Raw genomic sequence first — 16,251 nt, forward strand, 5'->3', positions numbered from 1 at the left:
TAATAGCTAAAAATAATTATTAAGTTGTTTACTTTTTTAACTTAAAAAATTTGAAAACTAATATTTTTCCATTTATGCCCTTACAAATTATAATGTTAAACAAATAATAAACATCTCAAAGAACATAAATAATGTAATAAATTATCATAACATAAATCATATTCAATTGAGTAGAACTCTTTAATATTTTATATCATATATGTTAATCAATTTTATTATAGTTTGTGATGTTTTTATATGAAAAATATTTATAAAAAATACAAAGATAAATAATGCTAATTTGAACAAAATAAAAATATAAAAATAATAATAGTCTACCAATACATATTATCACAAGTTATATACAGATGGATAATAATATTAATTATTAAAATTTATTTAGGTAAGGATGAAAATTAATTAATTAAATAGGGATGTTTAAATATCTTTTAATGATAGCATTCAAACTTTTTAGATTAAGTAAAAAGCTAAAAAAATAGCTTAATAATTTAATGACTTAATTACTGAAAATCTTCATTAAGTTGAAAAAACAAATAGATTTAATGACTTAACTGATTAAAATTAAGTCAATTAAGTCATTAAGTTTTTATAAAAAAAACAACCCCTTAGTCTACGAGAATGAAAGAAAAATCCAACAAGCCAGAAACCTACAAGATTACAATAGAGTTTTTTTTTGTTTTTTGCCTCTTATGCCGAAATAGAATTTAAAAAAATGTTTATTTTGATGGCTATGGAATATACACCCAATTTTTATTTCTTAAACTTCTTGGCGTTTTGATTTATTCAATAGATTATTCCTTCTATTCAGAAATAAAAAAATTACAATTCGTGTTTATTTTCTCTATTCCTTTAGACATTTCAAATATAAAAATTAGAATTATCAAAAAAAAAAAAAAAGAGAGAGAGAGAAAAGGCACTTTGTTGATTATTTAAAACAATAATTCAGACTACTACGGTTTTTAATGATGCTGAGAGTGATGCATAAGCTAAAGCAGTAATTTTCGACTGAGGGTAGAGTAGTAAATTAAAAAAAGACTTTATCAGGACTATTAAGGTGTGGTGAAAGCAATACTATTTTTAATTTGTCTTCATAGCCCTACTTTAAAGGGTGGTGATATTTAAAGTTTTAATTTAATTTCATTACCGTTCACTTTTCAATTAGTAGTATTTATTTAAAAAATTATCCCTAATAAAAAATATAAATTTTTTTTCTTCTCCCTCATGCTTTCAATAGATCACATTTTGAATTGAATATTAACTTCTAATCAAATCTTAAATTAAAATTTAAATAAAATCTTAGATTATTACACAAAATCAAAATCACTATTAGGGGTGGACAAATAATTCTACCCAACCTGATTTGAAAAATAAGTGTTTGGATCGGACGTGAATGAAAATTTCAACCCAAATTGGATGAGATTTTAGGCAACTCGATTGAATTGGGTCAAACCCAATCCAATCAGAATATTCGATCTGAGTTGACATGACACTGAATTTTAAAAACAAAATAAACTTAAGGATTTCTCTATGATACTATATATATTTTTATAGTACTAATGGTGGGATTTGTGGACCCTTAAATATTAGTATTTTAATCCACTTTTTATTAGTAAAGTTTCATCAAATTAAAGATCTCTTATCATCTAGTAAATAAAGTAATGAGATAATTGCTAATATAAACATTGTTAATTCAAATAAATTTAACTAATTACACCCAATCAATATCTAGCAATGCATTTAGAATAATACACAACTAATTTACTTAAACTTCAACAACTAAGAGAGAAACTACTAAGATTCTATGACAATGACATTAACACAAAATTTTTTGCTTGCTAGAATCAAATCTATCATTATTCTTCGATTATTAGAATAGATTTCTTATTGTGCAAACTTTGAAATAGGTCTCTTCTTGTTGTTGTACAAGCATGACAAATAATTGTAGCTTTAATTGAGATTCTAGCTTTAAAAACTACTTTATTCTTCAACTATATTTAAATATACCATGTGCTTTTCGGCCTTGCACCGAGATGAAGATTGCTCCTATCCATTATTCGTTCTTCTCTTTTCCACTAGATATCGATAGACTAACAACCTAGAATAAAGATCAAAGAGGAGAAAGGAGAGCAGACAACTACTTTGCCATTCCAGCTTCATGAAAAAAAAAAACAAAAGAAAATGTTTGATTCTTCGATCTTTATCTACAAGAAGATGCACACATAAGGATTATGCAATGAAACTTAATTGCTGAATGTGTCAAAAATTCAATTTCAAATAAAATAACTTAAGACATTGTATTTTATTTTATTTGTTATTATTATTATTATTTTAAATTTAAAATCACCCTTTAATCTATTTGTTATATATTATTTTAAAAAAACTAAAAATTTTTAATAATAAAAATAATATATACCATTAATTAAATTTAATGATGCATATTTCTTTTATATTATTGATGGTATATGAAAAAATTACGGCATCATAAACTTACTTAATTACTTAAATAATTTGAGGGGTCAGAAAGTCATTACTCCACTTTTAATTTTAGAGCCCACTTAGGCTTGAGCCCATTGGACTCAACAGAACACAGCTCACGAAATGTTTCCGGCGAAAAGAACATGAGAGATTGGATATCAATACAAGTCGGATCCAGATGGATCTGCACCACTCGGATCCGACCTATATCCGCCCGCCTTATTAAATATTGCCGGCTGTTTTTTCGCGGGTTCTGCTCGCTCACTCAATGCTTTGGAATATTTAGTCTTTCTTGAATTTATTATTGTAGACTATCAAGTTGTGGATTTCCGGTTAATTTTCTGAGAGTTCTCACCAACCACAAGGAACTGCACAGATTGCAGATTGGCAATGCTACAGCCTACAGGACAGCTTTCAAGCAACGAGTAGGCAACCAATTTGTTTTCAAGTCTACCCGATTACTATCCGGACAGGGTAAATCCGGATCCGTATCCAAATGGTGCAGTCCCTCCACAATTCTAGACTAATTTTGACTTTCGACTGAAGACCCCAACAAAGTACGCGCCGTTTTCCACTAGCTACCTCTAGCGTCTCTAACACAGACAGGCTCCCGCATCTCTTTCTCCCGCCCTAGCAGCGGCAGAGTACACAGGTAAAGTATTAAAGACCAGACTTTCAAGTTTCTATGATAAACAACAAATCTTGTCTCAACTTTTTATTTAATCTTATTATTTAGCATAATATTACTGTTGATGGAATTTGTAGGCGCATAACATTAGTACCGGTTTATTGGTTGGCAGCTATGAGAGAAATCGTGACCGTCCAAGTCGGAGGTTTCGCAAACTTCATTGGTTCTCATTTCTGGAACTTCCAGGTACACCTTCATTATCAAAAAATAAATAAAAATTTGCAGCTTATTTTGTCGACAATAATGACGTATATTTGCTTTTGTTCGAATTATGCTGCTGCCCATTTAGTGTTGTAATTATATGTTTAATGCTGCAGGATGAGTTACTTGGTTTGGCTTCGGATCCTAACAACGACCCAGTCTTCAGGAATCAGTGTCTAAACATGGACGTTCTCTACCGCACTGGTGAGACACAACAGGTGAAGAGTTTGTCTTTCGAACTCTGTTTAAATAATTTTTGTTGCCTGTAAATCTATTGGAAGTCAATTGATGGTTGGGTATCAAACTACGCTATGCAGGGCGTCCTGACATATACTCCCCGTCTGCTTTCTGTTGGCTTTCAAGGTACTTTAATTTATATATTTGCAGTGTTGATAAATATCTATTTTCCTGTGTTTTGCTCTAGGTAATGGCAAGCTCATTTATGTAAGGAACTAGAATTGGAAATAAAATCTTACTTATTTGCTATGATTTGGTCATATTGAGAGCCTCTGTCTCAATTAAAGCGAGTGAGTTATTTTACCATAGGCCTTACTATGAATCTTGCTCCTTTTACTTCTCTTTTCTAACAAAGTCTGTATAAAGACAATAAAATTTGTTTTGCGCTGTTCTGTTTGTGGGTATATTTAATTTAGTCTTTCCAATTGCAGGATCCCTTGGATCTATGAGTTCACGTGGTTTATTGTATAATGAGAGTTCTCCTGGACCGTCAGATGTGGTCACATGGTGAGAACTTTTGTTTAACTATTTTACATTAATATTACAATGATGATGCTTGTCAACTATTTTTGTGTGCTTGCACGCTGCCAACTTCTGCTGCTTCACATCCAAATCATCTATTGTCTTATTCCTCTAAGATAATGTACTTTTGCCAAATTACAAGTATGGACTTATCTTCTATGAACTACCTGCACCTTAATTTGCAGTTGTTTAAATTGGGTATCTTACGACTTGTCAGCAAAGATGTTGGCTTAATGATGAAACAGTGTTTAAACTTGTCTATTAATCTACTCTTGTTGCCATATATGTTTTTGTAATCTGATGATGGTATGTAAATGAATTGAATATATGTAGACCGATGTGTAGGTCTGATAGTGTTTGTGGTATATAAATGAATTGAATGTATGTAGACCAATGTGTAGGTCTGGTAGTGTTTCCACTCATGCATCTGCACCTCGTAAAAAGAACTTGTTCTTGCAACGTTTGTATGAGGAAGAGCAGGAGAGCTTCAGTATGATTAATGGTACCAGCAGTGGGAAGAGTGATTCTCAAAGAGAGATTCAGGATAAGGATATAGTTGAGTTTTTAGATAATCACGTTGAGTTTTGGACTGATTTCTCAAAAGTGCATTATCATCCACAGAGTTTATACGAATTAGGTGGATTATGGATGGACCCTCAAGAATTTGACAATTACGGAATTGGAAAGGATGCTTTCTCTGAAGGTTTCCGAGGAGAGGAAATATGTGAGAGGCTTCGCTTTTTTGTAGAAGAGTCTGACCATATTCAGGTATATTTTACTGGATACACATTTTACCTTCTATTGTGATTTCGTTATGGGAACTCTTGGGAGATTCAAGCACTTTTTATCCATTTATCGGTTTCACCCCAACACTGAATTCCATCAAAAACAGTTGTCTGCATGCTAAACTAAGGTCAAGATTGAAGATGTCTTTTTCAAGCTTCTTGAAGTTTAAAATGACATAGGTTCTCACTAGATACTTCTTTTCATTAGTTTTTGAATATTTGGCGATTTTGACAGGGGTTTCAATTTGTTGTTGACGACTCAGGAGGTTTTTCCGCTGTAGCTGCAGATCTTTTAGAGAATATTGCTGATGAGTATGCAAACACTCCAGTCTTGCTCTTCGCCGTCCGTAGTCCCAGTTCTCAGATGAACCTCAGAAGTCGGAAGCAGACAATCTTCAGGGAACTTCACGATACAGTTTCATTTTCAAGATTAGCTTCCTTCGGTAAATTGATTGTACCAGTTGGTTTACCCTTCTTGAATGAAAGTAAGATATTTTGTTCATCGACTGCATTTTTAATATGATATTTTGGCTCCTCTGTGTCTGCCTGTATATTTTATATTGAAAGCATTTTCTGGAATTCTGGTTTGTTTTGACAATTTGGTTTCTCTGACTTTGTGAAATAGTTCACTTTTAATGATTGCGTTGCATGTGCAGAGTACCCTCTGTATGTTAGTCATTGTGTATTGCATGCAATACTCGTATATTCTTCTGCCATGTATTTTAATGTTTCAAACTTAATCATGATTATCTAGATTTTACATACTCGTGTTGAGCCATCAGTCACTCTTCAGTTCTCCACGTCGTTTGTTCTGATTTCTCCTTTCTGTGGATTAATCTTCTGCTCATGATTTTGAAGGTAAAGCTTCAACATTACTCTGCATTGAAAATGAGAAGCCTTACCATTGCAGTGCAGTTTATGCTGCTGCGCTACACTCTGCAACTCTTCCTTACCGAATGGAACCAGTGGGGCCCACTGCAGATTCGTTTGATGTTTTTGGTGCCGTGGATATTAACGGTTTTGTACAAATGTTAGCTGGGCAAGCTAGGCAGAATACAGTGGCTATTCTTGATGCTGCAATGCCGGCACCAGCGTTGAATGGTATTAGGACAGGCTTACATTTCATGCTATTACTTAGAGGTATTAAGTTTGGCTATTCATTTTGTATCTTGCTTTCCAGGGAAACAGCACGAACAATCTTTACTTGGGAATCTGCAGCCTCTGACACCGGAGGTATCTGAGGATGTGGAGGACTTGCAGGCTGTGGAATCTATGATTATTCATGGAGCTCTTCGGTCAGGTACTATTTAGAGTTGTCCATTTTTAGTGAATGATCCAATGCCTCAGTTTTATGGGGTTATGTTTAACACTGTGAGAGTACTGTATATCAAAGTGGGCAGATTATAATTTTTTCAGAATCGTGCTTTTCATGTCTTTTCTGCTGAAATAGTTGGCATTTTCAATGATTGAGCAGATTCTGGGATTTTATGTGTATTTGATGCTTTGCAAGAGAAGTAAATTTATTTCAAGTTTTAATACTGGTTATATTCTGCAGATGGTCAGCGTGCTTCAATTTCTGAAGTGAAAGAAACAGTTAATGCTATATATGGGCATGCAATAACAAGGCCGATGTTTTGCCATCTATCAGTTGCTCGATGTCCTCTTCCTATACCCTTGCCATATCCTTCAATGTTTGGGAATCTTGTCGGACAATATGGGGAGCTTTTGAACAGCCCATTTGTAGGTTCTTCCCCAAGGGGATCACTTGAGGTTCATTCTATACCCATGGCTGTCAGACTGCGTTCAAGCAGTGCTATTTTGCCATTTTTAGAAAATAGATTGGGAAACCTTCGGAGATATGGATTGCAGAGAGGAGCCTTGGGAGCTGAGCTACTTAGAAATTGGGGATTTGCAGACGATGAATTGTATGACATGGGAGAGATGTTGTCAAAAATGGTTTCAACAATGAAGCCTCATTCCGAAATCTCCTCTGATTCGGATTGAGTCTCTAGTGGATGTTAAGCTAGTTCTCTCGAGCTCACCTGCATAACCCAACTCAAAGTCCCCAAAACCTTTGTTTCGAGAAATAATTGCTTGTAAATTTTATTCTAACGTAGATGAAGTTTTGTATTTGACAAAAGAAAGTGTGTTATACGACTGACGAAGTGGTTTCGCTTTGAAACTTGAAAGTGATAACTTTGATGAATGAATGTTAAGGCTTATACATCTCTCTTGTTTTTCTGAAGCAGATTGGATTATTATTATTCTTACTATTCGTCTTAAATAATCAGCTGATACTTTGGTTTCAAATCTCCACACGAGGAAAAAAGAATAATAATGTCTTAGCTCCCTTCACATCAACGCTGTGATGGCAAAAGCAAAAAGCTTGTGCCTTGAGTTTTCATGGCTGCCCTACGAAGAAAGGTTAGGTGGGTGACTGAAACCCTACGGCATTAAATTGGAAATGAGGCGACCTTTGAAAAAAAAAATTATTAACACTCCATAAAAGAAAAAGCAAATCTATAGTTTTTTCGTTTTTTTTTAAATTCACTTATTGAGAAATAGTATATCATTCCACATTTTTGTGTAAATAAATTATTTTTTAATAATAATTTACAAAAATGGCCTAAATTTAGCTTAAATATGAGTATATCTTAATGTATATATATGAAAATACGTTTGTTTTTTTATTTTTCACTATCATAAAAACACACTCACCTACAGTACTATTCTGTTTGAAATTCTCATTTACAATTAAAAAATATTGATAGTTGAATATGTAGAAAACAAAGAAAAGGGATAAATGAAAAAAAAGAAAAAGATAAAAGGATACATTATAAAGTAGGGAATAAATATATTTGACAGGGGTATGAATGAGAGAGAATAATAAAGTTATATTTAAGTGTTTTACCATCTACATAAAAATTAGAATATTTAACTTTTTTCATTTACATTAAAACATTTTATAACTAAACATAAGTTATAGAAAATAAACAAACTAAAAACTCTAAATGTTTCAAAAAAATAATTAAAATTCAAACTTTAGAAAAAAAACTTATTTAATTTTTTTTATAAATTCTTCACATTTACATTTCTTTTCTCCATCTAATATTATTTTATAAATGGTAAATGCTCAGTTAATCCCTCTAGTTAAATTGCTAGCAAAAAGTTAATGACTAGTTACTTTTTAATCATAGAAATGTTGTTACGTTAAAGGATACTTCAAAAAAAAAATTACGCTTTAATTTTCCTGATATAGACATAAAATAACTTCGCAAGAAGTACAAAATCCCTTTTTAAAACAATGAAAACAGACAGAATTTGTTGGTTGAAACTTGAAAAAGCTTATTCGAATAATTTGTGAAGCTATTAATCGATATATACTGAGGATCCACCTATAATGATATCACGGTGGTACCGTGCCATATCCTTTGTCTTTTGTGGCTGCAGTATTATAAATTTTCATATAACCTATTTTTACTCGTTTTTATTTAAACTTTGATTCACAAATATTAAGTTAATATCTACTGCATCCATATGAACATTTTAGTTAGCACCTTATACTATTTATTCTTTATAAATTCTTATTCTATATTGCACTTATATTATAATACTTCCTCTGTGAAGCGAAATGCCCACGTCGAACCCACAAACCCGACCCATATACTATTTCCATTTCCGGTCACTTCACCGGCCAAGGTTGGTACCGATCGGAAGATCCTACGATGCCGGTCATCTCCATGCCAACCTTGTCGCCGAAAAGCGTTCAAAAAACTGCTGATTAAAGCCGTGAAAAGCCGCGGAACCGCCGCTTCAATTCTCCATGATTTCTCTGGTTTCCGGCGACGCTATCACTGTTTTGCTCCCCACGATTCCCTCTGTATTTTTTGACCAATCACAGCCACCGGGGGAGCCGATTTGCCGTTGATTGATCGTTGAAGGATTCACGGCTTTGGGAGCTCGATCCGGCCCCATCACCACGCGCGGCAGGTCACCACCGCCACCGTTGGACTCAGCTCGGCCAGAAGTGTCTAACGTGAGTTTTCTGTCGCCATCAGTTGAAATCCGGTCACCGTTGGTCGGCATGGGTATTTCGGTAATGTTCACATGGATGCAGTTGAAATTAACTTAATATTTGTAAGGTAAAGTTTAAATAAAAAAGAGTGAAATGAGTTATATGAAAATTTATCACAAAAGACAAAAAAAAATGACACGGTACCACAGTGGTACCGCAAGCGATCCTTATATTGATTATTTTTGTGAAGCTAAAAATAATTATTTTTCAATAATTTTTACTCCGATGCAATAAAAGTTTATTATAATTCAAATTCACGTGGTCAGAGAAAGCGATTTCATGAAATTCACAAGATGAATATAAGAACACAGGCATAGTTGCTATCTGTGAGTTATTTATTACATAGATTCTTAGTCGTAGGCAAGTTCACAAAATCTTTGGTCAACAATATTAAAACAATATAAAAATAATAATAATAAATGAATAAACAAACGGACACCAGTTTCATGGGAAAAAAATTTGATCAGTATTTTAATTGATAAGCAAAAGGAGTGTGGGACACCACTGATGAACCCTCAATCAAGCAGTGAGTTTGATAGAATATTCCTATTGCTTCTACAATCTTTTAGCCCCTCTCTTAATGTGCAATATATATATGGATCCCTCTAAGTTACATGCATGTAACTTACAATCCTCTCACATGAATAGTGAGTGGACCCATATTATTCACTATTCATGTGAGAGGGTTGTAAGGTACATGCATGTAACTTATCATTAACCTATATATATATATATATTTTATCCTTCTGAAATTAGATATCATCTCAATTTATATTCCTATTTACCTACCATTGTTTTTCTTTTCTTTTAATCGATTATTTTTCATTTTTACAGAGATCCCCATTAAATGATTATGGCTGGGGATCATCACGGATTGTCAGTCACAGTTTTCAGAAACAAGCGATAAACTTGGTACCTGTAGCAATCTGATCTTTATAAATAGAAAATCTTAAAAAGGATGCATTAATACACAGAAATCCTCCTCCCTAAAATTCTTTTTCTCTCCTTAAATCAAGCACCCAATCCACTGTTGGGGAAAAAAAAGAAGAAGAAAAGAAGATTCATGCATTACTGATAGTCTTTATAATTAATGCAACAGGACAAAAGTGTCAAGTAAATTGTGTAGTAGAACCAACTGACAAATTAGCCCTCATTAAGTGCTATCGCAGTAATAACGAAGTCGCGATCAAAATCTGCTGTGCGTTCACAATCAATTATCTATTAATTTGATATTAAACTAGTGCAAAAAAAAAAAATCAACAAAAAGGAAGGATAGAATGAGAATGGTTGTCATACACTGTTTAAAGACTAAAGAAAGAAACAAAAGAGCTTTAAGAAACTGACTTGCCAACTTCAGATTTACAAGTTTATAATTTAACAAGAAAAAAAAGAAAGGTGAAGCAAGTACCATTCCTACTGAACAATGATTAGACCCCAACTGGAAAAACAAAAAGCTGTACTAGAAGATCAAAGTGGTTCTACTTTTTAAAATTTTGGATCTCTTTTTTTTTTTTTCACCCATAAACAATGCATATTAGTTGAGGCTTCGGATCATCATTTGTAAATCACTTTCCCCTCTTTTTCTCCTTCTTTTCTAACCTGTAAGCCGCAGGTAAGAGCTGAGCTTAGCTTCACAGCCACAGATAACAAAAAGGGCATTAGATTTTTGCATTTATCATCAATAACAATATATCTTCGAAAAGCTAAGATTTATGAGTACCAGTAAAGAGATCTTGACAGAGGTCGGCCGTAATTTTTGAAAAAGTAGCATTGCTTAAAACTGTGTAGGGTTAGCATTGCTTAACTTTGACAATATACAAGAACTCATTACTCATGAAACAAAAACTTGACCCCAAAAAAAAAAAAAAAGAATAGTAATAACGAAAGACCGGAGATATTATAGATATTTGTTATTAGCTTTCAGTGCATAACAAGTTAAACCGAAAAACTCTAATCCCAAAATTATGGTAATGATTTCAATGCAATTAATTTCTTTCAGAAAACTTGTGCGACAGCTCAAGGGGCATTTTGACATGCAACCTAAATCATAATTCAATTAAATTAAAGAGTTGACCGAAAATATCTGATCAGGGACAAAGGATTTGTCTTTTCCGTAAAAGAAGTGCAAAATGAGAGCGGATGACGTGCCCAAGTCAAGCATATTTAATGAATTGATTTAACACAAGAAAATCCCATAAACAACCCACCGGCAGCTACCTCAATTTTGCAGTAGTATGTTATTGAAAACACTCGTTCAGAATTTCAAAGATGCATTGGACCTAACCTAATCAATTTACATGCCGACAGTTTTCTATGACAAGAAAATTAAGTATGCTGTAAATCTAAGGCTGCTATTAACTTATAAAATTGATCTAGAAATGAGACGTTCCTATTCTCTTAGTGAAATGAAAAGACAATAACCCTACTGCTTTATGCAATAAAAGAGTAATTTGTCTTTCCTGAAACTGCAACCCATCAATTACTTGCCCAATTTACGGAAACCAAGCCCTCAACCTAATGCATAGGGGACAAAGACAAAACACATATATAATGTATTTGTTGAACGAACAATGAGAAAAAATTTGGGAAAAAAATAATAGAAAATACAAACCTAAAAATGGAAAAAACTGCTGCAGTAAATGATATAAAAGAGATGCAAAAGATCAACAAGATGGGCCACCGATACTCCTACCCTCCTCACTTGGAGATTTTTGCTGCTGTTGAGTTTGTGGCGGCGGCGGCGGCTGTTGCTGCAAGAGCTGAGCTTGAAGAGGATGCGCTGTAGCATGGTGATGATGATGCTCCGCTGGTTGTTGCTGTGCTTGAATCTGATAAGAGTTATCGAAACCCCCCAAAGCCAAAGAAGGGGACATAGTGCCACCACTCATTTGATTATTAAACCCAGTTGGAGCATCGAATCCACTGTTAAACCTCACAAGCTCTTGTTGCTGCTCATAACTTCTCAACATCTCTTGCTGCTCCTTTGCAGCTACGGCTGCAGCCAGTTGCTGGGCCTCGAACATCTGCTGCTGTTGCTGATTATGTTGATGTTGATGCTGTGGATCGCGTATCACCAACTGCCCGCTGTGGGACGATCCCGTAGGTATACCCATCATGGGCACCATGCCATGCTGTATAACAGTTGATGATGATGGGTTACCCAAATGTTGTTGTGGCATAAAAGCTTGAGCTTGCAACATGGGCATCATGGCTTGAGGACCAATATACGTTGCCAACTCTTTCTTTGCGCTATAAAGATCGCTCTGCACTTGTTTCAGCCTATGTTGTAAGATCGAGATCAGACCTACGCAGCCATAAACCGGGTCACGAAGGCGGGCCTCGGCCTCATAAGCCAATGAGTTAACGGCGTCTTCTCGGAGGTTGGTAGCCAGTTCGTTTAGAAGCTTAGCAACATTGCTAGCACCAAACACCTTGTGTACGTTAGCAAATTTTTGTGGCTGGTCCGGTGGAAAATATGGTGCAAATACGCATTCTTGCGTGCATTTTCGACGGAGAAACTTGCACGCTGCACATGGCGAATTTGAAGAAGACATTTTTTTTTAAAATTTTCCAAACTGATTCACAAAACACAAAAAAAAATATCAACAAAAATAAATCGAATCAGTATTACTTGAGTTTATTTATTATATTTAACAGAAATGAAAAAAAAAAAAAGCATTCATTCAGTGCAAGTATCATTTACCAATTCATGAGCAGAAAGTGCTCATTAAAAAAGCTTCATGCTGCTTTTAAAACCGCCATGATTAGTCATAAATGATACATATAATCAACAGTTACTTATAACCGAAGCTAACTGATCATTTACCCCCAAAAAAAAAAATCTTGGCATAAATCATCCGACATGATGCAACAATAATAGAATCGGCGAGAATTAAAAGCGTCAACGAAGAAGTTTTTATGAGTTTATCTCTCTAAAATGCAGACTTTCTTTCTCTCTGTGTGTCTCTTGTCTCTTTTTATCTCACACGCTTCATCGTCATCTTGTAATGCAAGAAACTGTTGGTCTATTGGATCTTTCTAGATCCGTTTTTTTGGTAAAATTTTTGTTTTTTGTGTTAGATAAATATGAAAAAATAAATAAAACAAATCTTCTAATCTTCGTATCCAAACACAGCATGATCTTCCCATATCCATGCTCAAAGAAAATCAATCGCTTTAGAAAACTAACACACGATAAATAACTTTTATTTTATTTTATTAAAAAATAACAACTTAGAATATGTATACCTTTGGTTTTGTTTAAGAAACTCGATTCCGATCAAAGCCTCTCTCTCCGTCCATACGTGTAAAACCTGCAAGAAAAGAATCTAACAGCGATAAGAAAGCGAAAACGCCGACGTTTTGTACGACAATGATTGAACGAACTGCAGGCAAATGGAGAGCAACCGTACCTTACAGAAAGAAAGAGAGAGAGAGAGAGAGAGAGTGCTCTCTTCTTTGGGTTGACGATCCGATCTTTGAGTTTAACGATCCCAACGGAAGAAGAATGAGAAAAGTGTTTAATTATCAATTACGATTTACGATAAATATAAATAAACAAACAATGAAAGAGTTAAGAGAGAGAGAGAGAGAGAGAGATGGATTGTTTAATAAAATGAAACATAAATAAATGATGGATTTAAAAAGGAAGGAGAAGGGCAGGACGTCATTTACAATTAATTAATAATTATATATATGCGGTGAAATGCGTACCGTTGAGATTTGTAGGACTCTTTTTTACCGTCGATTAATATTATTTTTCATTTTACTAATTTCTTGTTTCATCAAATGTAAAATTCATCATGCCTTCAAAGAAAGGGAAACGACAACTTATTCAATGCGTAAGTGGGAGTCACCACTTTGTCTCCGTTCTACTTCCATCCATGTCAATGCCGAAATTGCCCTCCCTTCCTTCGGTTCAAAATGTCATTCAGCTGCAATTCTCTTCTAAATTAAAGCTAGTGTTTTGAAATTGGAAGTGGCTCAAGATAAAAGATTAGAATCCGTGGACTGCAAAATGCAGATAAGCATGGCATTAACTTTTATTTTAAATATAAGTTATTTTAACGTGACAATTGCTATATATAATTATTTTAATTGTAAACTCAATTTCAATAAGTTGAACAATTAATGACAAATTTTTTAATATATTATGAGACAAATAAGATCTAAATATTTGAAATATAGCGATCATTAGATTGAAAAAATAATTATGAAATCATATTTTTATGGTTAGGTTAATTATCAAAATGGTTTATTATTAGATGAAGACAAAGAAAATATTAACAAAAATTTTTCATGTAATTGACTAATTAAATACACTGTTCATATAATATTATGTGACCAAGAATATTGGACTATTTATTTATCCATTATGTGACACAATAATTATGATCATTTAACAGTTGCAGGTAAAAAATGATAAATGTCAGTGTGTATAATTTTCAAATGAAAAAATAAGACGTACTCTTTATATCCGAATATTCGAATATAATAATATGCCAATCATTAAAATAACATAATGGTTATAGTACCATGCTTTTAAAATTAGGTAAGCTTCATAAAACACTCTTTTTTAATATCAACATAAATATTATGACAATAGAGTGGATTTATAAGACTTTATTAATAATTTTTAACAATATAATATCTTTATGTTTATTGCTGTTAATATGACATCACAATTATATTCATACTAAACATGTATCATTAAAAGTACTTTGTATAATATTTGAGGACAAACTGAAATAACCCCTTTTTCGTATATATTTTAAAGGAAAATTGACCCTCTATTTTCTTCCAAAATTTCTATGAACTAAAATACGAATTGGCATGAATAAAAAAAAAATAGACAAAAAAGTACCCCGAAAATGGAGGGGCAAAAACACAAAAGGGTGACCAAAAATATATTTAAACATACCTTAAAAACTAAATTTTACTCTTGTGATAAAGTAAACTAATGGTGCTTCTAAATTTTTAATGTCTAAAAGAGAAATGTGATGTGGTATTAACCATAATCAAACCTCCATTAACCACATTTTATTGAAAACTAGAATAACAAAAAAAAAATGTTGACATAATTGTACAAATAATAATTGATACTAGAATACCAATTAACGTTTGGTGGGTATTTATGTAATTTGAGATAACGCTTGCCGATCGAGCGCATAATTTCCTTCTCGGGAGGCCGTACACGTCCATGTAGCGTGGGCGTCAACTCTCATAGCGAATGCGACCCCCGCTTTGAATTGACAGTTGCTTCTCTCAGCTGGACAGGGGCAATTTCGTAAAGCCATACATCCTAATCACAGCCCACCGTTTCTCGATTCACTCCGTCTTTAAAACCTTCCTTTGCATCAGCGCGCAGGCACGAGCGGCGAGCCACAAGACAAAAGAGTGACTTTTCACAGGGTGGTGATTACCTGACCTGCTATTGCCCATTCAGAGGCCGTACGGAGCTTGCGCACCGCCGCACATACTTTTCACCGACCTTTTTGGCATATCTTCTAAAGTTGTTTTTCTTTTTCACTAAAAGATGTAAATTCTCTAAAGTTGCTTTCCACTTTCATTAGCTAGGTGACTAAATCCGAAGCGCTGCCGCAAAAATTGGTGGACGGCACCTCCTCAAATCTAACGCCTATAGTCACTGTTCAGGTTATATCAGTGGCCACCGACTCGACGGATAAATTAATCGCCTACATGTTGACAATTTGATAATTTGTTTATAAATAAATTATCGATTCTTAATTAGTCATGACATATTTGTAACTTGGAGGTTTTAAAAAGTTGAAATTTCGAAGTGTATACAAGTCAGCACGTGACCAACCCAATGCTTACGTGGATTTATGGCATGCATGCGTGTGATATCGACTGGTATTTGGTGTTAGGAAATTCCATCTGTGTTTCTCACTGAATTAAAATATTGTTATCCTATTTTGGAACAGTTTGATTACGACTAATGTGAAACCAACTATTTAGTACCTTGGTTCAAAGAAATACAAGGAGCGGAGAGGAGACGTTGAGGAAGGAGACAGAAAAAAAAAAAAATTATACATCGAACTAAATAATGAAAATGAAATTGATTCTTTTTTTTACTCGTCATCTTCTCTCTTTCTTTTCTTTCTATTTTTCTCCTCTCTTATCATTTCTTCCAATTAAAAATGGGCTGAGTTTGAGATTACGGTACAGTTGATTCGTTGAAACGATAAGAGAGAACATTTAAGATGTAGTTAGAGCAAATGGGTTGATAAGAGGAAAACCGAACGGGA

The 16,251-nt window shown here is 33.7% G+C and overlaps 2 protein-coding genes across 9 annotated transcripts; one reads left to right on the forward strand and one right to left on the reverse strand.

Annotated features, from left to right (window-relative positions):
- Window positions 1-2,971: 2,971 nt before the first annotated feature.
- LOC102609519 (uncharacterized) lies at window positions 2,972-7,134 on the forward strand. 2 transcript variants are annotated; one of them, XM_006466584.4, is made up of 10 exons: window positions 2,972-3,127; window positions 3,241-3,349; window positions 3,481-3,582; window positions 3,682-3,727; window positions 4,033-4,108; window positions 4,525-4,891; window positions 5,144-5,393; window positions 5,767-6,009; window positions 6,089-6,208; window positions 6,464-7,134. In XM_006466584.4, exons 2-10 carry the CDS (start codon window positions 3,278-3,280, stop codon window positions 6,910-6,912), a joined length of 1,725 nt encoding a protein of 574 aa, XP_006466647.1. In that variant the 5' UTR covers window positions 2,972-3,127; window positions 3,241-3,277; the 3' UTR covers window positions 6,913-7,134. The 2 variants fall into 2 exon arrangements, with proteins under 2 accessions (XP_006466647.1, XP_006466648.1); XM_006466585.4 differs by having other exon boundaries at window positions 2,974-3,127; window positions 3,276-3,349.
- Window positions 7,135-10,313: 3,179 nt separating this feature from the next.
- LOC102609237 (LOB domain-containing protein 36) lies at window positions 10,314-13,568 on the reverse strand. 7 transcript variants are annotated; one of them, XM_052431213.1, is made up of 4 exons: window positions 13,396-13,568; window positions 13,232-13,296; window positions 11,676-12,558; window positions 10,314-10,602 (listed from the first exon to the last, which is right to left on the reverse strand). In XM_052431213.1, the coding sequence occupies exons 3-4, from the start codon at window positions 12,535-12,537 to the stop codon at window positions 10,538-10,540; spliced, it is 927 nt and encodes a 308-aa protein (XP_052287173.1). In that variant the 5' UTR covers window positions 12,538-12,558; window positions 13,232-13,296; window positions 13,396-13,568; the 3' UTR covers window positions 10,314-10,537. The 7 variants fall into 7 exon arrangements, 3 of the variants coding, with proteins under 3 accessions (XP_052287173.1, XP_052287174.1, XP_052287175.1); XR_008050572.1 differs by having other exon boundaries at window positions 10,438-10,582; window positions 11,595-12,558; window positions 13,396-13,565; XM_052431214.1 differs by having other exon boundaries at window positions 10,443-10,612; window positions 13,396-13,567.
- Between the last annotated feature and the right edge of the window lie 2,683 nt (window positions 13,569-16,251).

The sequence above is a fragment of the Citrus sinensis genome, chromosome 7 (assembly GCF_022201045.2).
Source record: "Citrus sinensis cultivar Valencia sweet orange chromosome 7, DVS_A1.0, whole genome shotgun sequence".
Lineage (NCBI taxonomy): Eukaryota > Viridiplantae > Streptophyta > Magnoliopsida > Sapindales > Rutaceae > Citrus > Citrus sinensis.

What these genes read in the sequence shown, in the direction of transcription:
- LOC102609237 (XM_052431213.1), bottom strand. Translation starts at nt 12,537, where the DNA reads ATGTCTTCTTCAAATTCGCCATGTGCAGCGTGCAAGTTTCTCCGTCGA. An exon ending in AAAATCTCCAAGTGAGGAGG is followed by an intron (nt 10,603 to 11,675) that starts GTAGGAGTATCG and finishes AGCTAAGCTCAG; the next exon opens with CTCTTACCTGCGGCTTACAG.
- LOC102609519 (XM_006466584.4), top strand. Translation starts at nt 3,278, where the DNA reads ATGAGAGAAATCGTGACCGTCCAAGTCGGAGGTTTCGCAAACTTCATT. An exon ending in GCACTGGTGAGACACAACAG is followed by an intron (nt 3,583 to 3,681) that starts GTGAAGAGTTTG and finishes TACGCTATGCAG; the next exon opens with GGCGTCCTGACATATACTCC. An exon ending in GCCGGCACCAGCGTTGAATG is followed by an intron (nt 6,010 to 6,088) that starts GTATTAGGACAG and finishes CTTGCTTTCCAG; the next exon opens with GGAAACAGCACGAACAATCT.